Source organism: Phlebotomus argentipes, unplaced genomic scaffold (assembly GCF_947086385.1).
Source record: "Phlebotomus argentipes unplaced genomic scaffold, Phlebotomus argentipes genome assembly contig_6, whole genome shotgun sequence".
Lineage (NCBI taxonomy): Eukaryota > Metazoa > Arthropoda > Insecta > Diptera > Psychodidae > Phlebotomus > Phlebotomus argentipes.
Genome location: NW_026776145.1, coordinates 2,827,546 through 2,854,052, shown reverse-complemented (window position 1 = coordinate 2,854,052; position 26,507 = coordinate 2,827,546). Strand labels below are relative to the sequence as shown.

The 26,507-nt window shown below is 40.0% G+C and overlaps 4 protein-coding genes across 4 annotated transcripts; 2 read left to right on the top strand and 2 right to left on the bottom strand.

Annotated features, from left to right (window-relative positions):
• Positions 1–5,737: 5,737 nt before the first annotated feature.
• LOC132264796 (regulator of G-protein signaling 7) lies at positions 5,738–11,939 on the bottom strand. The gene is made up of 5 exons (XM_059765122.1): positions 11,768–11,939; positions 9,100–9,413; positions 8,552–8,983; positions 7,861–8,387; positions 5,738–7,767 (listed from the first exon to the last, which is right to left on the bottom strand). Exons 2-5 carry the CDS (start codon positions 9,229–9,231, stop codon positions 7,440–7,442), a joined length of 1,419 nt encoding a protein of 472 aa, XP_059621105.1. The 5' UTR covers positions 9,232–9,413; positions 11,768–11,939; the 3' UTR covers positions 5,738–7,439.
• A 315-nt stretch (positions 11,940–12,254) lies between these two features.
• Positions 12,255–17,520, top strand: LOC132266132 (cytoplasmic aconitate hydratase-like). Its single transcript, XM_059766985.1, has 7 exons — positions 12,255–12,353; positions 13,592–13,684; positions 13,744–14,640; positions 14,709–14,926; positions 15,589–15,851; positions 15,916–16,258; positions 16,330–17,520. Exons 1-7 carry the CDS (start codon positions 12,347–12,349, stop codon positions 17,206–17,208), a joined length of 2,700 nt encoding a protein of 899 aa, XP_059622968.1. The 5' UTR covers positions 12,255–12,346; the 3' UTR covers positions 17,209–17,520.
• A 167-nt stretch (positions 17,521–17,687) lies between these two features.
• On the bottom strand, positions 17,688–19,628 carry LOC132266143 (solute carrier family 25 member 44). Its single transcript, XM_059766996.1, has 3 exons — positions 19,401–19,628; positions 18,246–19,062; positions 17,688–18,185 (listed from the first exon to the last, which is right to left on the bottom strand). The coding sequence occupies exons 2-3, from the start codon at positions 18,880–18,882 to the stop codon at positions 17,866–17,868; spliced, it is 957 nt and encodes a 318-aa protein (XP_059622979.1). The 5' UTR covers positions 18,883–19,062; positions 19,401–19,628; the 3' UTR covers positions 17,688–17,865.
• A 1,159-nt stretch (positions 19,629–20,787) lies between these two features.
• LOC132257613 (ets DNA-binding protein pokkuri) lies at positions 20,788–26,238 on the top strand. The gene is made up of 9 exons (XM_059754599.1): positions 20,788–20,970; positions 22,361–22,625; positions 22,722–22,793; positions 23,525–23,650; positions 23,693–23,765; positions 23,826–23,869; positions 25,311–25,898; positions 25,958–26,129; positions 26,229–26,238. Exons 1-9 carry the CDS (start codon positions 20,920–20,922, stop codon positions 26,236–26,238), a joined length of 1,401 nt encoding a protein of 466 aa, XP_059610582.1. The 5' UTR covers positions 20,788–20,919.
• The last annotated feature ends 269 nt before the right edge of the window (positions 26,239–26,507 follow it).

Here is a 26,507-nt window from a genome sequence, read left to right as displayed (position 1 = left end):
AAATAACGGTACACTTTTATGTCTCACACACATGAAATTATAATGCTGCCTCGCTTAGGACTGCTCGGGAAAATTTTCAGCGTGTTTATGCACTGTTTTTTTCGGGCATCAGCAACCCCAGAGCGCCTCCCCTACTTTTCGGTGCCTACTTCCCCATGCAAGTTTATTATCAATTATCACTTGTGCTGATATTCTCTCACATCGGCAGTATTATTAATCACGGATAATTGATAGGGAATATATTGCAGCAACTTACGTGGCAAGAGCAGAAGATTGTTTTTACTGCCTCAGAAGCTTCTGTGTCATGGGTAATCCGAATTCACTTTATAACACCAAATCAATCAATCACTTTAAGCGAAACTCCGTACAACATATGTGTAATTGTATGGCTGGATAATTTTCGCATGAACACCTTTAAACCTTTGCTCAACTCCCCGATATATCCCTATGTATACGTAGCGTGGGGGATTTATTTTTAGAGGAAGAGGAATAGAGAGAGAGATACTACTTTGTGTTGAGGAAAAAAATGATATGTTTGGTAATTGACTCTCGTTTCCATTCGACCGAACTGTGCATCCAATTAATCCTAGGTTGTAATGTAATATTCAGCACAAGTGGTAATATTAAATACTGATATGTATGAGTGTCAGTTACTAGTCTTTGGATCACATTAGAGAAACTTCATGCTCCGTGCTGTACATTAGATGTGTACATCACGGCCTTTACCGACAAACTAACAGCACTTCAAGGTTTCCCGTGCAGCACTCATAAACCATATCATGCTGCCGCAGAGAGCTTTTGCGTCAACCATAAGCTCTCTCGATAGCTTTCTCCCCTGAGATTTTTAGGAAAATGTAGGTGAACGTGGAAATTCGTGTATATATTTTTTGCCCAGAGAGAGAAAGAGAGAGCGAAAGAGGGGACACGAGAGAGAGAGAGAGCCGGACTCCGAGAGAGCGAATTGAGACCTGAAGGAGCACGATGAGGAGAGAGATTAGGAGGGGAATGTTGTGATGTTCGTATAAATTCAACAACCGAACTTTCTCTTGTTTCACTCCTTCTATCAATAAGCTCCAAGAAAAATGATTATGCTGTAGCCATAAATATTCCGATACTCATTCAAATTGAAATATTTAAGAGTACAATAGCGCGTGAGATATAAAGCTGCTTATGTACTCACTTGACGTATGTACTGGAGGGGAAATAGACCCAAAATATATATGTACCTCCCATCGACAGCGTATGGAAAATAATTGCGATTAATGGAGAATTTGAATAATTCTGATGGACAGTCCCAAAATACCCTCTCTAATCATTACACCAACAACTCATCAGCATTTTCATCGTGCAATCATCGTACAAGTAATTTGCAAATATTATTTTATAGCATAATTTACAAAAGCATTAAATTCACTTCAATAAATGCTAAAAACGTGGAATTTGATTGCATATTATAATATTGATGCACATTGACAGATTTTAGCTGCTTTTCTACGTTAGTTGGTTCAAATTATATCGAAATTCAATTAAAATGTATTTAAAGAGGCACACCCAATCTGCAAATGAGCCCAATAATTGCACTCACCTCATAATTGTACGGTGTGTACTCTCATCCTAGTAGATGCGAATCATTTCCCATTACATCACCCGTAAGATTACATGTTAATTTACTCCGAGCTTTAATTTCAATATCAGCACCCCTAAGTGGAATCAGATTCGCGGCGCTCTCTTATTTACCGAATATGATCAACATTAAATTTCACTTTGTCAGTCCTAAATAAAACAATTCAGACCAATATCTGCACGCTACTTGAGAAGTCACACGACTTTATTGGAATTCGACATGTGAGGGGCGGACTTCTGCAAGAGGGAAAAATCCCCCCATTTATCGGAGTTGATCAAATATTCGGAAACAATACTAATTAGGCGTAGAAAGTGATTTAATGCCATTAGCTCCTAAATAAATATCCTTTCCGGTCGGTTGCCACAGAATCGAGTATTGCATTACCTCTCGAGCGAGCGAAACCCACAGAATTTGTTTGGACGATTAATAAATTAAGAAGAGGCCAAGAGATTAAATATGTACATACGCACAAGTAGCGGTTGGATAGATTTAATTATAAGATTTAACCTTTTTCCTTTGTGTTTTTCTGTAATGTTTCAGTCTCAATATTTAACGAACAAATCAGAATTATTTGACTTTTGTGAAATCAACGCCACAATGCAGAATTTAAACTGGGGAAAAATGCAGTCTTTTTAAAGTGTCTCGAATATATGTAGAATGTGTGAAAAGTTGGTGCCAAGAAAACTTTCTTCCTTCTGGCTTAAACTGTGTACCGGTTATCGAGCCTGAAGACATTTTGGTTTCGCTACATCAAGTTTCAGTGTGAAATTCATCTGAAGCATATTTAGTTTCAATTCAGTGCATTATGTTTTCATGATGAAGCTTGAGTACACATATTGTCCTCACTATCGTTGATTTTAAGCAATACCGGTGGTTTCGGATTTTGAACTCAAATTACACTCCAAAAACTTTATACCAAGTCTTATGGATAAGCTTTTGGCAATAATGTAAGAAGTTGTGTGAATAATAAGATGAACATCGTGACAAAGAGAATGGTTAAATGATAAGTTCACTTCTTGTTTGAGGCTGTAATGAAATTATAAAGACTTGTGTAGATATTTTGAGTTCAGTTTCAAAATCAGAACTTTGAAATGTGATTAAATCAAAACTGCAAAAAAAAGTTTGGAAATGCTGTGATCGCTGCGGTGCAGTTATGAATAGCTCTAGACGTGAAAAAGTATATAGGGAAATTCACAATCTAATATATTTCAAATTCATCTTTTTGCCAGAAATCAATTTTACAAGCTGGAAAATATCCTGAGCGTGCACTATGAAGTTTTCTCGTGGGAAGGAACGCCACACACATATTCTTAAACGAAGTTATGCTGAGTAGAACCGTGTCTGTCGTGTGAGGCCACATTTGCTCACTTTTGGCACCATAATATTAAATCACACAAATCGGGGGGAAAAGGTGGAAAATGATGTTTAGTAAGGTGGATAAAATCTTCAATTAAAATTTCGCTCGAGCGACTGAGAGTCCTAAAAGATAGACCTGTGGTGGAGATTATTCCACTTACATCGGGTTCAGTAATTTTTCAGCCACACGACATTTTGCTGGGCAGGAAAAAAAATCTTGTGGCTAATGAGCCCAATTGCCTGTCCTTCAATCACCTCTAACCTTCGCAGAGTGTCCTTATTTATAGGGAATCTATCGCTTTTTGTTGATGTGTCGTGCAAAAGGTAGAAGATATTTTGGCCAATTTGGGGCTCGTATTAGCGAATAGCATGAAAATGTTAGAAAAAAATAAACGTTTGATTGGCACCTTCTCGGGCTTGAGCATAAGGAATTGATTTATTAAAGACTAGATAGGTTTCCATGGCAAATTTGGCATGTTGTTTATAATAATATCAGACATGAGAATGAATTTCACTATTAAAATAATTACCCAGAAGCAGGAACGCGGCGAAATTTGTATGAATGGCGAAGTACTCTCGAGTTGGTGAGGAGAAAAATGCAAAACACTGAATTTTTACAAATTGACAAATAAAACCATACATTGTATGTGTGTGTCTTGTGTTATTTCCATATTTTGATCATACAATATTTAACAATATAGAATTGCAGCCTGAAATCTGCAGTAAGTGTATATAATTCTCAGCTCTTGCGCAATAGCCGTGCTGGGAATGCTGATATAAGGGGCCAGTAAATACGGGACAACTGAATATCAACTCAACTTTCTGTCTTCCTTTGTCAACAAAGTAAACAATACGTATTAATATTTCATTGCTCATGTAGGAGCATAAATCATATATTAAAAGGAAATTAAAATCTAATATTTCACGATGAGAACGAACTTCGCTTCTGCCGAACCGTAAAAATATTTTATTCACGTCCAAAGAGAAACAAGCTTCAATAGAATTTTTACTCTCCTAACTATCAGTGTTAAATATTTACTCTACTTATACAAAGTGATTTTCGAGCGTGTAATTTTCTCTTTTAGAGTTTCCTGTCATAAAAAAATACATATGCACATATCTACATAATATGGAATATTTTTTGCTCAAAGCACTCCCTCCCTCGCTCTGATTTCCGTGAAAAGCACACCCCTCGCTCCATCCGCACTGAATAATTAATATATTTTTTTGGATATAAAAATAATTGAAATGAACTGAAAACGAGACATTAAAGATACTCAAAGTGTGTACACCTTTCAAGTGAAATTGGGGGTGAAAGGCAACACATGTGGCGCCTCTTGTTGAGCCATCATTGGAAGCTCCTGAAGAAAGAGTTGCAAAGCGAAAAGTGAGAGTTGAAAAGTTTCACCATTTTTGCACCATCATGACTATATGTATCTGGTTGTTCGCATCTTGCGCGGCGGCTCAAGAGTAGCTCGCCTTAAATAAATATGAAATTATTTTGTCAGGCACAAGGGTAGACCCTTCTCGTGCCCTCAACTTTAATTAGGAAAAATACAAGGAATCTCCCCAAAATAGTAACGCTCTCTCTCTATCCCAAGGGGATGCGGAGAGGCTTGATTATCCACTACTTTGCAGAGTGCTCGAATTACAGAGAGACGAGGCTCTAATCTCGGATGGATTTAAAGTTATCAAAAAGAATATTAAAGTTCCCCTCTTTAAGTTTATTCATACGAGAAGAGAGGGATTACGAGAGTCTGGTGCGTCACAAGGGCCGAAATCTGCAGGCTTATGATGGATTTCCTTTTTCTAAGTGTATTGAAATTGCTCATTTCTCAGCAAGCATTCACTGTAAAATTATGAGGAAAAACTATTCCATATTTTTCATCGTTATCTTTTTCATAGAATCTCGTGCTTTTTAACCACGCGAAGCACAAATCAAATATAGACGCTTGAGTAAAGATAGAACTCTCGTCTGCCTGGCAGCATAAACTGCAAAAAGAAAAGAGAGAGATTTTAAACAAACCCAAGCACATTCTCAATTTATGCATAAATAAACGCCACGCCACAGAATTGAGTGCTCTTGATTGCAAGTATCCTCACGAGAGGGAATACTCGTATGACGAAATTCACCAGAGTAAACATACTAGGGAGCAACTAAAAATAATACTAACATGAAAATATGTGAATAATAAATGATGTGGCGAAGAAGTTGTTTCCTCCTGATGGTTCATCTTACAAACTTAACTCAATTACAACAACATGTATGGCGAAGAGGCGCATGTGAAGAGCTTTTGAACACTCCTGACTATAATTTTTCACACTAAAATTTGCAGAATTTTCCTCAAACCCCCGGAGGCGGCATTCCGTGGAAATTTCAGGGCTGGCAAAAGCATATTTCCCACAAAGTAATGTTGGGTCAAAGAGGAAGATGAATATTCCTCGTGTTTTATGGCGGAAGAATGTGTATGCAGTGTTTTAAAAAAAAATCGATATGCGCTTTTTCCCCCCACGAAGATATGCAACGTGTGAAGATTTTGTCTAGCCAGCAGTGGAATAATCCATATGTTTATGGAAAGGGTGTTGCAACAAGTATGGATTTCTGGGAGAACAAGAACCTCAAGTTTATCCACATTTTCGTGAGATTTATAGCTATTTCATCTGTCTTATTTATGTGAGAGAATGTGGAGAAAATTGGGTGGCAATTTTTCTCGCTGAGATCTCAATAGTGATGGTAAATTACACAATTTATTCTCATTTTTGTATATTGATTTAATGAGTATCAACATATTTCTTTCAATAATAAATGAAACATCTCATCAAAGTGGTTTCTCTTCCTCACAAATAACCCTTAATTTTTTTTCTTAGATATATTCGTAAAGGAAACATCACAAAATTCTTTCCATGTTTTGAATTATATTATCATATCAATACCTATCATTTTCTGACCTAAAATGCGTATGACTAAAAATACTTATATTCAAAACTATTTAATGTGTAACGTTAGTAGCAAAATATCGAAAAATCTTTGGTGTCACTTTCAATTAACAAAATAAAAGACAACTGGTATATTGAACACTTCAATTGTAATTAACAATTATCGAGGATTAACCTTTCAACCCTAAAGTGGCTAATTGATAAAATAATACACTCCTCTGCAGCGTTTACATCTCCCAAATGTATTCATCGCAATTGCCAAACTATATAAAATTACAAACGAAAACCCGCAATGACCGCTCAGTATACATTTACATCAATTTATAGGGTAGGTATTTATTTTTGGTTATACATGTAATTCCATCCATGTAATTGGCAAACAGAGTGTAATTGTGATTTTGCCAGATTTTACTAAAATGACAATATTATGAGAATTTGATACAAAATACATTATTCACTTCTTCTTAGAAATATGTTTGCTTGAACGAATACATTACAATTTAATGACACTACATATAAAAATGTTCTTTTTTTTCAAAAAACTCCAAGAATGATATTTAAAGATTATAAGGTAAAGATTATGGGAATACAACATATTTTTTTCCTTTTTCTCCCTAAAATATGATTAATTCCCAAATATTGACGAATTGCTAATATAGAATTCAAATTCTATTAATAAATTTATCTTATATAAATTTGCCTAATAAAATAATTTTCGGAATTCTATATATAATAAATATTTCATCTCAAATTATCATAATTGATTTCTTGGTGAAGGATTTTATAGATGAATATAAAAATATCATATTCCCTTATTAAGAAAAGCAAGCTAAAATGTGTGATTAATTATGATTTGTTGAAGCATAGAAATTTCTATTTGCAAAACGCTTTGTATTGTGTCAGTTTTAATTTTCTTCTTGCTAATCTGGCAGTAAATGTGTGATTTAAAATAATCGCGGTTCGTTCTTTTTTTGCCTCTGTTGCGCTTATTAAAGGAATTTTTTTACAAGAATGAATAAATAAATGATGACGTTGCATATAGAAATGCAAAAAATCAAAAATATATCTGTGGCATTTTGTGGATGAGTAATTTAATTTGTGGCTTTTAAAAAAAAGTCATGAATAGTTCCAAATTTAATCATTGTTTTTCTGTTAGCATGCTTCAGCCAAAACTGTAGGTATATTATAATTCATAAAGCATGGTTAAAAATTCAATTACAAACCTGCAGTGTTACATTTGTGCATTTAATGTACGAATATAAATTATGATTGAGTATTTAATATGATCTTGCCGCAATACCCGAAATACCGAAAATAAATATGAGAAATGATTAAACTAACTTTAAAAGAGAGAATTATTAATTACAAAAGTGGAATAAAATACTGAGAAATATGACTTTGTACCCTGAATGCTACATGTAATCATTTTCACATCAATACAGTGATTGTGTGAACGAAACAACTACAATGTTATCCAAATAGTGAGTGTGGTATAATTACCCATTTATACCCCATAAATCAATTAGCGCTTGACACCGAAGAGGTTGGGGATGGATTTCACCTTCTTCTTTGATCCATTGAGTATTTCCTTATACATATCAGATCGCAAGTATCTCGAGTATGAATCACTCTTCATGAGGTGGTACACGTGAGCGGCGGCGACGTCGAAGCACCATCGATTGATGGGGCCCGTAGACATGACAGCCTCCCGGGCGAGCTCGACGGACCGAGAGTCGACGTTGACGGGACAGGGCGCATCGGGGGCCATGTACTCCTTCCAGATGTTGAGGGCGGCCTCCTTGACTTCTGACTGTGGCAGCGTCTTCATGTTCTGCACGGCCTCCCAGAACCTGCAAAATGGTCGAGAGAGAATATGTCCAATCAATATTTATGTGAATGGCTTATGTTTGGGGCGGCAAAATAAGGGTTGTATATGGATTTACTTTAAATTTTCACTGCTGTACTCCTTCTCCAAAAATTTTGCAAATTGCTCATTCCCAACTGGGTCATTGAGAAGTTCTCGTAAGCTGAAACTCCAGCGCTTCACCCGCCTGAGTGGTACCTCCTTGCCTGATTTATCTTGCTCCCACAATTCCGTGTTATCGCTCTGCCACGGATTAGGGAGTTCGGGGGTTGTGATGAAAAAATCGTAGTCGTTATATTGCTCAAAGTAAGATATATAGCTCTCGGCTATTTTGGATATTTTAATTGTCCGCCGCTCCATCCGCTGCTTCAGTAATCCTATTGTGCGGGTCATCTGTTCCACGGGATTATTGCTCAGCGCGCCCGCTGATCCTGAACCTAAACTACTGGATCCACCGCGGCGGTATGCCTTCTTTATATCCATTTCGGTGGTATTAACACAGCCCGGCATGGGCCGATGCACGTCCCAGAAAGCACGCTCCTGCGAGTCCAGCACTTTGCGCTCCAATTTATCACGCTTCTTGTCCACTTTGCTCTGGGCCTCCGCCTGAAATGCAATTAGTCCGAATTAGCGACGTGCCTCCATTAATAAAGTACTCCTTATGTGCCCGAAGTTAAGCAATAGCCACAAGATTAAAGACTCCTGTCTCTAATAGGTCAAACATCTACTTGATTTCCAAACTATATATCGCAAAGTTGCTCGTGGCTCACCTGCATGAAAATAAACTCCCACTTCCTCGAGAACATCTTCTGTAGTCGCGCCAGATTCTCTGCCTCGTAGTCGGCCAACTCTAGCCGTGTCTTGTTCTGCATCGTCCTCTTGCAGAGATACACGGCGTAGTCTGTATTCTCGGGCTCCCAACAGTTGGAGGGCCAGAAGTAGGGAGTTTGAAATCTGTAGAACGTGCCGTCATTCTTCACAGTCAAGATATGATCGTCGATGGGAAAGAGATAGCCATGAGAGGCGAGCAGGTGGGCCAAATGAAGTGCCTCGTTCAGGTCTTCAACGTCCAAGTTCTTCATTATCCACGCTATGAGGTCTGCTCCCGTGAACACGGACGGCACTTTGCTCATGAAAGCCTTAATAGTTCTCACAGCAACGCCGCCCGATTCACTCTGCATCCGCTCAATGATAGCCTCCATCTAGGTAAAATTTAAGTGCCGAATTAGTCCAGTAAAGTATTAAGGTAAATCGGCCTCCGCAAAGTCTACTTGCAGTTTTAAATATTCATCGGACATCGTCATAGAGAGATACATACCTTTTTGTACACCAGTATATTTGGCGCATCCTCTCCGCCCGCCATCGTGACATATTTCTTGGGAACGATTGCCGTGCTGGACTCGGTTGATGTTGTTCCCTTATCCACTGCTTCCGATGTCATTGTCACCATTTTCGAGGACACTCTTATATTTTCTTCCACTCTCTACTGATTTATTTATTCAATGTGCCAAGTCGAGTTCCACAGTGATGAATTTCTTATAAGATATCTGTGAACGAAGTCTGTCTCAAACTGTTGCATCTATTGTACGGTTCATTCGCCTCGAAAGTCCCATCAATTGAATGATTGAATATCTGAGAGAGGTGCAAAAAGAGGAGATGAAGATGCATTTATCCGAAAAATGATGAAACGGTTTAATTAAAAACTCCTCCACTTATGCAGATGTCAAGAGTTAATGCCAGGGAATCAGAAATTACGGCGGATAATTAGATATTCTCTCTCGTAATGTCCTACTCAGCTACTGTTTGCGCAAGTTGGAGTGGTTGAAAAGAGCACAAAATTAATGGTATTTGAGTATCAAATATTTGACTTTCTAGGAGACTTTTGAATTAAATTCCCAACTAACCACTACGAATGGGCAACGTGTTGCAGGAATTACTGTATATACATTGGCCAGATAAATGCGGAAAAAAATGTTTGTTCTGCATTTACTGTATGTTCGTGGTAAGGTTCAATGTAAAGCATATAAAGCGAAAGCCGTTCAAACTTTTATAATTTCCGCTCTCAAAAATATTTGCGGTTGTGATAAGCAAATCTATACACGGAGGGGAAAAGTCCTCGCGCAAAGAGCTATAATTGAAAACAGCTAAAAGACCGAACTGAAAAATTTAATGGGGATTTATTTAGTCGATATTGCCCTTCCACTAGGCCAATATCGAAAAGCTTTTGTGGACTATAATTACAAGGCTACGATAGTATCTGGTGAAAGTGTACACCATTAGACCCACTTCCTCTGCACAAACTCTGAACACTAAAAGCTCTTGTGCGCTGTATTGTCTTTCCTGTTAGGCGATGGACTTCCTTCATGAATTAGATTATGGGGATAAAACAAATATGACACATCGGAAACATTTCCTAATGGTCGCTTTATGAATATTTAACATACACTTGCTGCTACAACGTTCGGTAGAGCGGAAAGATGGAATTTGCAAACATCTTTCCGATTTACAAGCTCACAACAACTCCTTGACTTTTATGTGATTTTATTCTGAAATATAACTTTCTGCAACTCTGCAGACTTAATTTAATTTCCCCATGTTCTCATTCAAGATGCTTTAGTCGTTCATGTGAAGTCCTCTCGCCTTGACATCCACGTAAACTATTAAACTACTTATTGATATAATCAAACTTTTCCGTACTGATTTATTCACAGGAGAGACGACAAAATTTGTTATGATACACGAGAATGAAAAATCAATCAGTATTTTCAAGAACTCTTGAATTACTTAGTATTTTCCACATAAAATTATTCAACTGAGTTGAACTGGGGAAATTCAGAGTGAGATATGTTATGTATAAATATAGAAATCTTCAATCGAACTGAATTATATTAAATTGAATTATATTCCGTCAATGGCTTCATCTTTCCCCAATAGATTCTTCCCCAGAAGCTCCGTGTGCATGAGTAATGCAATAACACTTCCGAGTCTTGGTGCTTCACAGACGACTCCGGGGATTTATCTGGGATTGTTTGTATAGTAATTCTGAGTGTCTGTGTTAACCATATATTCCCAATATATGAAAATTGAATTAAATTCATGGCTTTTGAAATATGCAAAAGTCCCCGAGCAATATTCTACGATACAATGCTGGCTGTCCCCTGTGGATTATCCTGATGCGAAAACACTTTGCCCAGGTGACCCAATTATCTTCGCCAACAACAATTAATATCCGTCCGGAAAGAAATCAGAGCTTTATTGCTCCAAATGTATTGGAAAAACTTTCGTGACACAGAACAAAAGGAGCCGAGTCACAAAAGAAAGGAATAAATCGTGTCGAGAATAGTGGCAACATTTATGTAATTTATAGTATCTGACGCTGATGTATAGGAAATTGATTAATCCGGTGTAATAATGGGCAGAAGAATGGAGAAACAAAAGGGCTGTTCTCAACACAACAATATCGACTTATAAATTCATTCACCTGTGTAATCATTTCACATAGCCTCGCATTTGCATATATAGCAAAACTCCATTTGTGGCCTGAAGCGCCTGTTCATGGGAGAAGCAGGCTTTTAATTATAGCCGTGCTGCTCTTATTTATCATTTCACTTGTTCTGCAACGCCCAGACGCTCCACAAATTCTCATTATGCTCTAATTTCCTGGCCTAAAATGCAAAATTTGACCAATTGCCTCTGCATACATCACGAACGGGAAGTGTCCCAAGGAGAGTCTAATTCTCAAATTAGCATTGAAATATAGCCATTTCAACTCCCAATTGGATTCCACTTTACCGCAAAACTCCCCTTATTTCCTCTGAAAGAGGCCGCAAAATAACCACCACGGGCGCCAAACCCCACCGAAGAGTCGAAAAAGAAGATATTCCGCGGAGAATATCGCATCGCAGAGTTCTTTTCAATCAATATTGAGAGACATGAGAGTGGAATACGTATATAGGTAAATGTTCACAACAAATTGGATGAATTACCATTGAGCTCTGAGTGGGAGAGGCTGGCGCACGAGATGCAATTCCACGATGGTGCAGTGCCCCAGGCCGAAAAGCGCAATTGGAGGCAATTGCAGATGACTGTATATCGCAGTATTTACTATTATATTTTAGAGGGACACAGGAAATTTTTGACAAGAACTCCACTACACACTATATTCTGAGAGGAATTCTATGAAATCTCTGGGCATGCGCGTAGCATTGAGGAAGTGTGTTCGAAAAGATAAATTTAGGCTTCAACTCGAAAATCCATATTCAAATAAAACAGACTTCCGATGAACAGTTCTACACTGAAATCCCTCATGATTCTAACACCGAGAAGAGACGACACATGTTTAATTATCTCTTGAGATTTTTACTTCTTCTGCCAGAAGGACCTTTGAAATTTCTTATTACTGAAATTCCACATTTTAAACCGCGATGTACTAAAATTATTCGTGCTGGAAAGTTGGCAACACTGTATCTCTGTTTTTGACGTATCTATTTAAAACCCTCACGCAAATACGTGACTTCTCAGTTTTTCCCAATTTTCGGGTCATTTTCCACGCTAAAACTCCTGCAATGGCAAGTAAGTTGTGCCTAAACATTCCCTCTATCTCTTCCCGCAGTTGTCTTGCGAGTAAATTAGCAATTAAGGGTGCAGTGCGTGGTATTTTGAGGCGGTGGCCAAAGTGGCACATTCACTTATTGTTATCAAGATTTCCACAAATTTCGCCCGTTTTCTCGCTATGTTGTGCATTGGAAGATGTAACTTCTTCTAATCTACTTGTCGTACATGTTTGCATATCGAGAGAGGTTGAAGGTTGAGCAAGTGTCGCATCAATTGCACAAACACAGAGAATCGGCTGCTGTATATGTTACAGGTGACCGGTCATCTTTGGTCAGTTTTGTAGTAGTTTCAAGAGTATTCACGGGACAGCATGAATGGGGTTTCTCAAGTGCATAAGCCAGAGAAAAGAGTGTGATTGCATAATTGAAATATTTGCCCAATTATGTTGCTAATGTGGCCTCACGAAGCCTCTAGAAACTAGAAATATAATAATTTCCCACAAAAACTGCCTTACGTAACACTATCCGGCAAATAAATGTAAATATGCATTGAAGAAATTTGAAATTCTTATTAGATGTTCAGTGATTAGGTCGATTAAGCCCAACTCAGCTCATTGTTGTTCTTATAGATAGTGAAAACAGTGAAGACTCTTTCGAACAGAATTATAAAATTGTCTATTTTCTGCAACTGATAATACAAATGCACTTAATTCTCTGATTTGTTTTTCCATTAATAGGAATTTACTTGAGCTTAGATAAATTCTTCCACTACTTCTCTACGTAACTCGTTTGTAATCACTCAAACCACGCATTGCGGCACTCAGCGAATTCGTCACTCTCTTTTTTTATAATAATAATTACCATGTGAAGATCACCCCATACGATTTATTAAAAAAAATCAAGTGGTTTCCCACTGACATTAAAATGGGCTCAATTGCTTGATAGCTCTTCATTATGCAAGTTTAAAAGTGATACCGAGAAACTCACATATGTTAGAAAGCGACAATGAAAGTGCGAAGAATTTCCCCAAATATTTGTGAAATGCTTTTCCCTTTGACTTTGATGATTTCGACATTTTTCAACAAATTAAATAGGAGGGAATGAACTATAGTTGTTTACTTTTAGCGCTAGAATTACATAATGTCAGAGGTTTTTTTTTAGTGTGTGTCTCTCCAGCGACAATTTAACGTATAATTATGTGCGCTTTGTAACCGAGGGGCTGAATTAATTGAATTGTTTACACTTTTGGTCTTCCAGAGCCCAACCCATTCAAGCATTTGGAGCGAAAAATTTCCATCAACAATGCGGACTACGTATTTTACGATATTTCCTCCTTGGGCAGCCAATTTGGTGAGTTGAATAGTTGTGCTTTTATTGTGTTCAATTAACAATTGTCTGCATCCTTACAGGTGAACTTCCCTTCTCGATACGCGTCCTTCTGGAGTCGGCCGTGCGCAATTGCGACAATTTCCAAGTCACCGAGAAGGATGTGGAACACATCCTGAGCTGGAAGGACATCAAGGGCGAGTCATCGCCAAAGGAAGTCGAAGTTGCATTTAAGCCGGCTCGTGTGATCCTCCAGGACTTCACAGGAGTGCCGGCTGTTGTGGATTTTGCTGCGATGCGAGATGCTGTTCTGAGGCTCAACGGTGACCCCAACAAGATCAATCCCATCTGTCCTTCCGACTTGGTGATTGATCACTCGGTTCAGGTGGACTTTGCCAGAACACCCGATGCACTGGCCAAGAATCAGGATCTCGAGTTTGAGCGCAACAAGGAGCGATTTACATTCCTCAAGTGGGGCGCCAAGGCCTTCAACAACATGCTAATCGTGCCTCCTGGCTCAGGCATCGTCCACCAGGTGAATCTGGAGTACCTGGCGCGCGTGGTGTTCGAGGATCCCGTGAATGGTTCGAAGGTTCTCTACCCAGACAGCGTGGTGGGCACGGATTCTCACACAACGATGATAAACGGACTTGGAGTACTGGGCTGGGGCGTGGGAGGAATCGAGGCAGAAGCGGTGATGCTGGGCCAGGCAATTTCTATGCTTCTGCCCGAAGTGATTGGCTACAAGTTGGTCGGGAAGCTGAGCTCGCTGGCCACCTCCACGGACTTGGTGTTGACCATCACTAAGCATCTTCGTCAGATTGGAGTGGTTGGGAAGTTTGTTGAGTTCTTTGGGCCCGGAGTGGAGGAGTTGAGCATCGCTGACAGAGCCACCATCAGCAACATGTGTCCGGAATACGGTGCCACGGTTGGATACTTCCCTGTTGACAAGAATTCTCTGGCTTATCTCAAGCAAACAAGTGAGTTTTGATCTCGTGAGTTGATAATCCTCAAGCTTTGAGCGCGACATGTTGTTTTACACTTTCAGATAGGTCAGATGAGAAGATCAACGTCATCTTGAAGTACTTGGAGGCCACGAAGCAACTCCGGGACTACAACAATGCTGCTCAAGATCCGCACTATTCGAAGATTGTCACTCTGGATCTGGCCACTGTGGTCACATCGGTCTCTGGCCCAAAACGTCCGCATGATCGCGTGGCTGTCAGCGAGATGCAACTCGATTTTAGGTCCTGCTTGACCAACAAGGTACACACTTTCTACGTGTCTATGCGATATTAATGTTATTATGCGATAAACTAAGCCCAGTGATGAATTTCGTAACACACCGACACCGACAGAGCTGAGTTAATCGCATAATTGTGAGCTTGAGATCTGAAAGAACTCCCAAATTATTTCATTACAATTCGATGCCTTCACTGAATCGGTGTTAAAGTACAACTACTGTGATATGTTTCAAATAATCAACATCACAGCAGGAGTTCCTTTAAAACAAATTCAAGAAATGGCCAACGAAAAGAGTTTTCATGTTACAAAAGTGTCAGCAAATATCACTGTTTTCCCGGGTGTTGAGACTGCAATCTTGAGCGCGAGTGTTCGTTCTAGTCACTACTCAAATGGTCTAACGACTAGATCGTCAATCGCTGAAGAGTCGCAGTGTTTTGTGGCGAAGGCATTTTGCAAGTCGTCCAGAAAGTTACTCAATTTTCAATTGAATTTCTGCACTATCACCAATTTTGCTCGAGTCAATACAACACAATTGGAATTCGGTATTAGTGTTTTGCTGAGACTGAAATATTCCCGCTAATTGTGGTGCCTTTTATACGTTTTCGCCTCTGTGAGTGGATCTCCCAGAGGTTTCCAGTTTGGCCCAAAAGCGACGAGCGCATGTTATGAAATACCTCTTGCAGATTGGCTTCAAGGGCTTCGAACTCAATCCGGACTCACTGTCGGCCAGTGGGGACTTCATGTGGTCCGATGGAAAAACCTACACCCTCAGGCACGGATCGGTGGTGATTGCGGCAATCACGTCTTGCACGAACACCAGCAACCCTTCCGTAATGCTGGGGGCCGGTCTGTTGGCTCAGAAGGCCGTCAGCGAGAACCTCAAGGTCTCGCCATTTATCAAGACATCTCTCTCACCTGGATCTGGAGTGGTTACCTACTACCTGAAGTACATATTTTCTCACTCTTTTTCACTAGATAGAGAAATAACTAGTTTTTCTTTGCAATGTTAGAGAGTCTGGCGTGATTCCAGCACTGGAGACTCTTGGATTCGATGTGGTGGGATACGGTTGCATGACTTGCATCGGCAACTCAGGACCTCTGGAGGAGAACCTGGTGAATGTCATTGAAAAAAATGGTCTGGTATGTGCTGGAGTCCTGTCTGGAAACAGGAACTTCGAGGGAAGAATTCATCCCAATACAAGAGCTAACTACTTGGCCAGTCCTCTTCTCGTTATCGCGTATGCCATCGCGGGAACTGTTGATATTGACTTCGAGAAGGACCCGCTGGGAACTAGACCTGATGGCTCGAAGGTCTTCCTGCGCGATATTTGGCCAACGAGGCAGGAGATTCATGTGAGCTGTCCAAAACCTTTCTTCGTTCAATGAGATTGATTTTATTATATTTCTGATTCTCTTGGTTTCAGGCTATTGAGCAGAAATACGTCATCCCAGCCATGTTCCAGGAAGTTTATGGCAAGATTGAGTTGGGATCATCAGCGTGGCAGGCTCTCCAGGCGCCAACAGGCAAGCTCTATCCATGGGACGAAAAGTCTACTTACATCAAGCATCCGCCATTCTTCGAGTCGATGACCCGAGAACTCCCGCCAAATCGACCAATTGTTGGGGCTCGAGTTCTGCTCTTCTTGGGTGACTCTGTGACCACAGATCATATCTCTCCAGCTGGTTCTATCGCTCGCAACAGTCCAGCAGCGAGGTATTTGGCTTCGAAGAGCCTCACGCCACGCGATTTCAACTCTTACGGGTCACGTCGTGGCAATGACGCCGTGATGGCCAGAGGAACGTTCGCCAATATTCGTTTGGTGAACAAACTGGTGCAGAACGCCGGACCCAGAACTCTTCACATCCCATCCGGAACGGAGCTGGACGTGTTCGACTGTGCCGAGCAGTACGGGAAGGAGTTGACTCCTCTGATTCTGCTCGTGGGCAAGGACTACGGTAGTGGCTCCAGCCGTGATTGGGCCGCCAAAGGGCCCTATTTGCTGGGCATCAGGGCGGTGATTGCGGAGTCATACGAGAGGATCCACAGGTCCAACCTGGTGGGAATGGGAGTTGTACCGCTTCAGTACCTGGAGGGCGAGAATGCTGACACTCTCGGACTCACTGGGAAGGAAATCTTCAACATTGCCATTCCGGACGACTGCAAGCCCGGACAAAAGATCACCGTGGAAACAAATTGTGGGAAGAAGTTCAACGTGCTCGTGAGATTCGACACTGAAGTTGATCTGACTTACTATCGCCACGGAGGAATTCTCAACTACATGATCAGGAAGATGTTGGACTAAGAATTGTTTTGTACTCTCAGATTTTTTTTTGATATGCACGACAGGAGAGCAATATGGTTTCTGTAGGCAAAATAGTAACTCGGAAGTTATATTTTTGGATAAAGTAGCAGGAAAGCAATTTAATTTGGTAATTTTTGCCTATTTGTATAATGCATTCAAAGAATTTTCATTGATATTTAGAGCTGCAAGCTTCACTGTCGTTGGTTTCTGGCGGAAAAGCATTGAAGAAATAATATTGTTGAACAGTTTATAATGGCTTGGGATTTTATACAATACTTTTTTGGCAATTTGTAATAAAAGCACTAAGTGAGATGAGTGAGTTTTAACTGCTGTTTATAACATATTACCTAATCGCCTCGTAGCCATTAAGTGATAAGAAGTAATAATGACATTTCCTAATCATTTTTGCCCTCTCCAGCTCAACCCGATAAAACTAATCTCGCCAAAGTAGAGAACACTCTGGAGTAAAAGACTTTGAATTCTGTTTCTACACATTATATTACACATTTCATCGATTCTTCCTGAGAACAGTAACAAAGCCGTAAAACAATAATCTTGTGTATAAGTTACTATGCGTAAAAGAAAGACTTCAATTGCCTATTACAAAAAGAATTATTATATGTACACTGGGTAAAAAGTGCTCAATCTCTCTCATTCTCACCACTTTACTAGGTGTTTGTATTGTTCTTTCACAGATATCCTCTTAATTGTTTCATAGCCTAGGATAATGCTAAATGAGAAGGCTGCACTCTGCACCAGGCGGGCCGAGAGTCCTTTGAAGAACATGTGCATCTTCTCCTCGGCCCACAGTTCGTTGAAGGCCACCCGGATGGACCCTAGGCGCTGTACCTGAAGCCGTGCTCGCAGAATGTCGAGAGGATTCGTGATGAGCGTGGTGGTGAAGCCCCCGAAGCTTCCGGCAATGCATTGCACTAACAGATGAGACGACCAGTGCGGCAGTATTTTGTACAGTTGATCTGAAAGATGACTCATTTGGTTGCATTGCTCAACTCAGCAAGACATTGCGTGAGACTCACCTTGGTACAGGTGGTAGAAAGCCCACCAAAGTGCAGAATTGGGCACGTAGGCCATAAGACTGGCGGTGTAGCCACGGTAGAAACCGACGAAACCATCCCTCCTGTAGATCTCCCTCGTGATGCCGGCGGCGAGCCTGAAGCGCCCCTTTTGCGGCTTGATGCCCAGCGGATTGAGGCCCCCCTTCTCAGTGGCCGGCATGCCCAGCACCATCATGTGCTGCGAGATGACGTCGAAGGGCACGATGAGCGTCTGGCCGATCACAGAGGCGCATCCACCGCCCACGAGGGCCTTCACGCGCGGCCCGGCGCCGTACTGACTCAGCACGTGACGCACGCTCTCGTACGTGCTGATGTAGAACACGCCCGACACGAGCTGCACGGAGGAGATCCAGAAGCCGCGATACAGCCCGGAAATGCCGTCAGACTTGTAGATCTTCGAGCCGGCGTCCAGCATGCCCGAGTACACGTCGTTCCGGAACTGCACCTGCAGCTGCGTCTTGATCACAGTGAGAGGGTAGAGACAGCAGCGCACGGTGAAGGAGCTCAGCATGCTCAGCGGAAAGAACTTGGCCTTGTCCATCATCTCCCACTCGATGGTCTTGAGGAATTGTCGATTCTCCAAGTCAGGGCTCGACATGTTGCAGTCCACAGCATAAAACAGTTTCCTATGCTAAAGTATAAATATTTCGCCACCTTTTTGGTTGATTGCATCAATTTTGTGGGAACATGAGAGCAGGAACGCAGGCACTGCCACTCCCTATCGCATCCGATCTGCCCATTCTCACAAGAGACTCGAACTCGAAGATATCGTATAAATCTGCAAAATGAGGGCAAGTAAATCATTAGAACGAAGGATAAACATTTTTCATTCTTTTATTCATTCAACTCGCAAAACTCTTTTGCACTGAAAGCACATTACTACGATTCATTGTTTTATGGGTTTTATCAATTAAATTGCTTCCTCGACATTTATTTTCCAGTCTCTATCGAAATTTGCCATAAAGAGTCGGGAAAAGGAGACTAAACAGCACACTTAAACCTTATCTCTCAATATAACTCTCCAATTCTGGAGAATAGAACTAATTCCCTTGCCCAGCAACACAATCGCCGTACAATTTAAGCATGATGCAAAGTCCCTCGCCCTTTGTCTCTTACATAATGCACTGCGTTGAGAAACATTTTGCACTTTTGCATAATTTTCCATACACGACTAGGTCAACAGAGCTGCGCAGCGATAACGCAAAGGGTTCATGGTAGTGCTGAACTGTATATTGAGTATCCTTCTACTGTTTTTCACGTAGAAATCCGTATAAAACTTTGGGGGAAAAAACACTTTTCCGTCGTCAAACTGACATTTCTCGCGATACTGAGAATCACACCAACAGCTTTCCCGAAAGCCATGTAATTGTTTCGCTCACAGCAACGCCCGGAATAACGCGAGTTCTAATGCTTCAAATGTACATATATATGTACGATATGTACAGAGTCTAATATGTAACGTTCAACATATCGAACTTGATTTTTATTTCGTAATGAATGTTTCTTAATTCTTTTTTTCATTTATTCTGAATTCAAGTTTTAATTAATCGAATTAATATAAAGTATGCAACATAATATCCATCAAAAGGATTAGAAGAGTTTTTTTAGTATGTTCAAAAGAAAACTTCGCTGCATACTGATTTTTCCGATTTTCTTCCTATGTTCTATCGTATGTAAACGATTACGTAAGAACTGTCTGAAGACTTACATATGCATTTAAAATTACCAAAAATGGCATTAAGAACTGTACTTATGCTAATGTATTCTTGTGAAATAGCTGAATAAAAATGTCTAAAAGTCAAAAGAAACGGAAAAAGCTTAATGTTTTCTGTGTTTCACGTATATTTTCAACGAACGTGCTTTTTCGTCGTCAATACATTTTAATATTAAATCGCCTTAATTTTATCTGTTGCATAATTTAGCATGGCTTTCAGAATTATGTACATCACAACAATATTCATTACTGTAAGTGAAGCGAACGAATGGATTTCTTCCTGTTATTATGAATCAAAGTATTATTGTGTGAATTTTGCATATCATCGAGTGTTACTTTAATTATGACTTAATTAAAAAAAAATACTCAAGAATCAAGCTTCTTCGTGTGTAGCGCAAAATGAGAAGGCGGAAATTTAATAAAGTGGAGCATTTTTCTGTGAGTGAAAATTAATATTGCCCCACTAATGTTGCCTTTCATTCTACATATTTGAGTTTGTCGTCTATGGATTTGTGCTCTCTGTGAGCTTTATCCTGAAATGTTATTCTTTGCAAATCATACATGAAGGAGAATAAACAAAGAGGACAAAAATTCGACGCCATTATTATCTATTTAGTGATTAATGTTATAAATTTATATGTGAAATTACCATAACAACTCTCCGACGGGGCGGGCGTTAGCAGTCCAACTTGCGCAATCATTGCAATTGAAGAATTTTCCTGACTCGAGGCTCCACCCACTTTCGCAGCACAAACCCTGCTTTGCTGATTTTCCTCACGGTCTCGCAAGAAGAACGATTGCCTTTCAGTACATCCTGAGACATTTTCCGGCAATTACACGCCAGTGGAATCGCACAAGTGACTGTAGTTTTATACAGAAAAAGTTAGCATACAAATTTAAAAAGAAAAGTTACACAATAACATGAATAATATCGACTCCCAATTGGGAATCACAGATGAAATTGTGAAAATTGTAAGTTCGGTTCTTGGAAAGGAATTTTTAATTTAAGAGATCAGTGATTTTAGTGTTTATTAGTTTTGAAACATATTAAGTATACAAATTGTGATTTCCTTTAATGAAAAAGTTCTGCGAAACTAATGTGTCGTTTATGTTTATTCTATTTGTGAAAAAATGTATGAGAACATCTTTTTTCTAGTGGTTCTGAACTGTATATTTTGATTTCTTAACTGATAATTTGGAATATTTTGTATGAATTTAAAAGCAATTATCAGTCAGGAAAAGTATCATTAAAAAGTAAAAATGCTAATGAAAATACCGTATAGTTAAAACAATAACGATTTTCTGGAGCAAAACAACACGTTTCTGAATCAACCGACGGGTTTATTTTAATATTTGAATTAAATCAGTTCGGTGCGATGAGGATGTGTTTTTAAAAAATTAAAAGTAATTAATTAATGAATAAAACCTTTTTTTTTACTCATCATTGTGTATGAGATTGAGTTTATGACAACGTTTCAAAGATTTGATGTGGAAAACATCTATATATGCACATGTATGACATTAATTTGATTGTGCATATTGAAAATCAATAGTTAACTCTCTACAATCCCCTTTCAGAGGTCGAATGCAAAGAAATTTTCCTTCGCAACAACGATTTGAAGGGGAAATGAAACAATCTTAGACCGGAAATCATACGTCGGAAATTCGCGGGAAAATATTATACTGTGGGTAAAATCGGAATGTGATTTCCTTATTGCGAGTGCTCGAGATTGTTTTCCCTCAATAATTTGCAGAACAAACGTCGTGTTGCCAAATGAAGATGTCATTTTATTTTTATTGATTGAATTCCGGAGTTTTATGTGAAATTGCCATTTAATTAGCAAGAAAGCGAGCGACTCGACGATGTTACAGGTGTTCACACTACATTATTTGTTGGTTTTCACACAAACCCCACTTGACAAATTCTCCAGAGAAGGTGTAATTGAGATCCCACCGATATTTGTCATGTCATCGAGGGTTTGGGGATGAAACTAAATATAGCGGCTTGAATTGAATTACAGTCCGTGGGGACTGTTAGTTGGGGTGACCGCAAACAATGCACTACACTACACCTTTCAACAATGGCTAATGTGTGAGATGATAGAGCAATTGGCAATCAAATACCAACAAAACCCATGCGCTTGTTACGCGGGCCGAAGGGCGGGAGGGCCCGACAAAGAACAACCCACCGTTTCGCACTATAAACAATTAAATAGAAATATTGTGGAATGATTTTCGGGAATGACTCGATGACGGGGAGTCCATTACGAAATTAAATTGGAAAATGGGCTAAATAGGTTGTTGAGGCGATGAGGAGAGAAATCCAATTCTCACAGCTGGATCTTCTTCATTCCTTTTATAGAACCTCACTGATTCACTGGGACACAGTGCATCCCCGCTGAGTCATGTCTCTTTTCTTTCAAACAATAAGAAAAACACTTCAGGAGCATCAGCCACAGTCTCATCGTCCTCCCCAATCCTGCCAGCCTCCGCTCTCATCTCTCAGCCCTCCGCGTCTCCATCCTCCGCAGCGTCGTCCCTGTCCTCGCTGCCTCTGCCGCTGATCTCCTCGCAGGTACATCAGGGACATCAAAGCATCCACTCACCCTTACCTCAGCAGGAAAACGGTGAGATTGCCACGCGAAAGAGTGGAGGATTGACTCTTCGCTTACCCTTCCCGATGCCTTATTGATCGAACTTCATTCATTCTTAATCCACACTAGACTTCCGCTCCGTGGCAAATCGGAATATCTGGGCCACTGACGCGTCTCCAGGAGATGACTTGAGGCACACTTGTAAGTTCGAAATTCACTTTCTTGTTATATGAGTATTGTTTTAGTATTTGAAAATAAAACAATTTTGCATTCATACCATAAATCAAATAATTAGCAATCAGAAGGGAGGTAAAAACTATTAATAAAAAATATCAATATTGTAGAAGATTTTCCTCCAGATTTTGAATAATACTCATAACCTTATTCATAAATGGGTAAAAATTTGTAAAATGAACATTATTATGACAGTAATCTCGTTATTTTCACCTATTTTTATATTAAACAATCAACTTTTTTTAGAATATCCTTATGTAAATGAAAATTAAAAGTTTAACTGAAAGGTTCGTCGTTTGCAACAATCAATAATTCTTTATGTACTTTGCAAAGAAACTTAACTTTGATTGGCTTATGAAGGAACTGAAGCAATACAAAAATGTGTTGTTTTGTAGAATAAAAAGTCTTCTGTCGATTTCATCGGCCAATTTAATCACACATCGTTTTTTTATTTCAATTACATAAATGTAGAGTATTAAATTTTAATTTAGCCAACCGATTCTAACTCTTTATTTCCATATTCTTTTCTATCCCCGTCGATAAATTGGCACAGAAATCAATTCTGAGTTTTCAATGTCCCGAACTGTGTCCCTTCTCTGGGGGGTTTTCAGTCATATATTATGCAGACAAATTGATTTCAAAAGAGATACATCTCGTGGTTGCAGAAACTGTTTGATATCAAATTATTTTTCGTCAAGCACATCTTTGTGACTTGTCACAGAAGAGATTTCCTCCTCGGGAGTCACCACGGGAAGTCTTGGCAGAATCGACGGCGGGAGAGGGAGAATTGATTCTATTGTGGGACGCGTGGTTGAAGTCAAGATGTGAGATTTAATGGAAAAATACACGTTGTGCAATCTTTGCAGGCAAAGGCGTTCTCAGCGACCGATCGTCATTCTTCGACATTCCCGTGGCCTCGCCGCATCCTTACTGCTACAGGTAGTTGTCAATCCACTTTTCGGATGGATTAAATCTCACCTGCATGAATATTGATTGCAGATTTTCCACCACTCCGCATCTCGTGAAGAGGGAACCTGTCGAGGGTGAGTTCTTTAAGGGTGTGCCGAGGGTTGGGGTGCCTTTTCACCATAGATTTGCATTGAATTATGTGGTAAATCTTGATGAATTTGTCTCCAATTGTTGCTCAATTTGCATTCAGTCTCTGGCCTTTCCATCACTCCACGCCGCGGATGGCATATTATTTAATCATGACCCTCTGCGCTGGAACAATTTTTGACATTCCCCCACGTGAAATGCTATCGCGTACTAACTTATTGTTTGGCAAGGCTATTTGGTAATGATCGGGGGTAAATATGCATGAACATGGGCTTAAATGACGAGGGAGTGGAAAAGGGTTTCATCCACCTCCAGTCCAATATGGCAAACAGATATGAAAGTCGTGCGGAAGACGGGGTAGCAATAATTAGCCCTTCAATAATTGATATTAATGAATTGTTCATTTCACTCTGTGCAACATTTCACCCATTTGAGGTACGGTAGCAAGACAGGGGAGTTATGAATTTCACCAATAATCTCCTAAGTCTACTTTGCGCGCTTCTTTTCCATCCTTATCAATGAAAATACCCCAGAGCGAATTTGCATCGCTCAGTGGGAGATATTCACTTCGCTTTAATAAATCGATTTGCAATTTATTCTTCCTTTTTGACACGTATAACACCCAACAAATTCAATTATGCGCTTCTCTCTGTGTAGCTCCTCGGGATATATCGGAGAGCACTTCCTGATACCTTTGGATTATGCAAAGTAATATTTCAACTACGTGACAATATTTCCGAGATTATTGCCGATGGAATGAAGAGACCACTGATTGCCAATATTCCACTTCGCGGTGAACATTAAATTTCGAGGTTCTTATACGCCTTGATAAACCCTCGTGACGGTGAGCGTGAAATTCCCGGGCCAAGCGGCGAATCAAATTGAGTTCTATCAGTGTTTGACTTCGCTATTTCTTGTAAATAAACATCTAATAAATCCAATATATCACATTTATACTGTGCAGACGCCATGGAACGCCTCAAGCGAATTAAGCATTTTATGTTTAAGCACATTTTGTTGAACGTTCCATTGTGATACAATTTAATATAGCGCTACAAACAAATGAAATGTACACAATTTTAAATTAAAATATCATCTCAGTAAGACACCTCTTAATATTTATTCTAACGTAAAATGAGGATGAAAGAATTTGTATTGTTTTATATGCACTTTTTCAATACACGCGCTGAAGGGAATCTATCCACTTAATAAATAAATATTAAATGGACCCTCGTCATTAGATTGTGAGAATTGTATCACCTTTATTAATTATTCAGGAAAAAATAAGAGCTGTAACAAAACCAAGATGAATACACTACTTAACCTTTATTAATTCGTAATGATGATGTGCTTCATCCGGAAGAATACCGTGGATGTTTTCAGATTTAACCCACATTCCGTTCTTTGTGCATTTCTCCTTCCCTCCAGGATGGCACTCCTCATATTCAGACCGTCTCTTCACGGATCAGATTTACAGTAATATGAAATCAGTTGTGACGCAGACCGTGTGCGGATCTCAAGGAATCTCCACCAGCCATCCCTCAATCTACCCCGATTCCACGTCCCACATCAACCATACTCCTATTGTGTCCTCCGGGAGTCACCATCATCACCTAGCGGAGTCTTCACAGCACGGCTACCAGCAGAACTACGGGCTGCGCTCAACATCGGACACCTCTGCAGCCGTCACGTCCACGGAGCCCGACTACATCTCATGCGGAGGCTCCAGCAATAACTCCCCAGCAATAGCCGCCATCCACCAGTCGAACACGGCCATCCACCAGAGACGCGGATCCCTGCAGCTCTGGCAGTTCCTCGTGGCGCTCTTGGACGAGCCCACCGCGAGCGCAGGATGCATCGCGTGGACAGGGCGAGGGATGGAATTCAAACTGGTGGAGCCGGAAGAAGTGGCGCGAAGGTGGGGCATTCAGAAGAATCGCCCCGCAATGAACTACGACAAATTGTCGCGCAGTCTGAGGTATTACTACGAGAAGGGAATCATGCAGAAAGTGGCAGGTTAGTCATGATTTAACCTCAGGGGGATGGGCATAATGGCTCCCTTTGATTGTCCACAGGTGAGAGGTACGTTTACAAGTTTGTCTGTGATCCTGAAGCCCTGTTTAATATGGCGTATGGCTCAAATGTTGCTGGGAATGCGGACCCTCCGAGCACTCCTCTCACCCTGGCTCCTCGCAACGATTCCACTCATGTACAGAACGGACTTCCAACGACTACAGACACCGCCACGTTTGTACAAAACCGATCCAACTCCTCGTACTACTCTTACCCCTATCATCATATTTCCAAAGATCAATCCAATGAAATGTATTCTAATAACTTGTTAAGAACACCCTGAGAAGCAATAAAAGTAACAATTTATTACCCTAACAAGTACATTTCAATTAACATTAGTTCACTTGTCATTCGTGAGAAGGACTTTTATGATATTAGAAAGCTATGATTTTGTTATTCTCCACACAATTTGACCGCAGACTCGATGTAAGGTCGCAGTGCATTGCATATTTTATGGAAACAAACAGACCTTGCGCAATGTTGTTCACTCAAAAGTAGTGAATTATGAGCTCTTATCAATACAATTCACCCCAAAATAATGACTATTTTCAT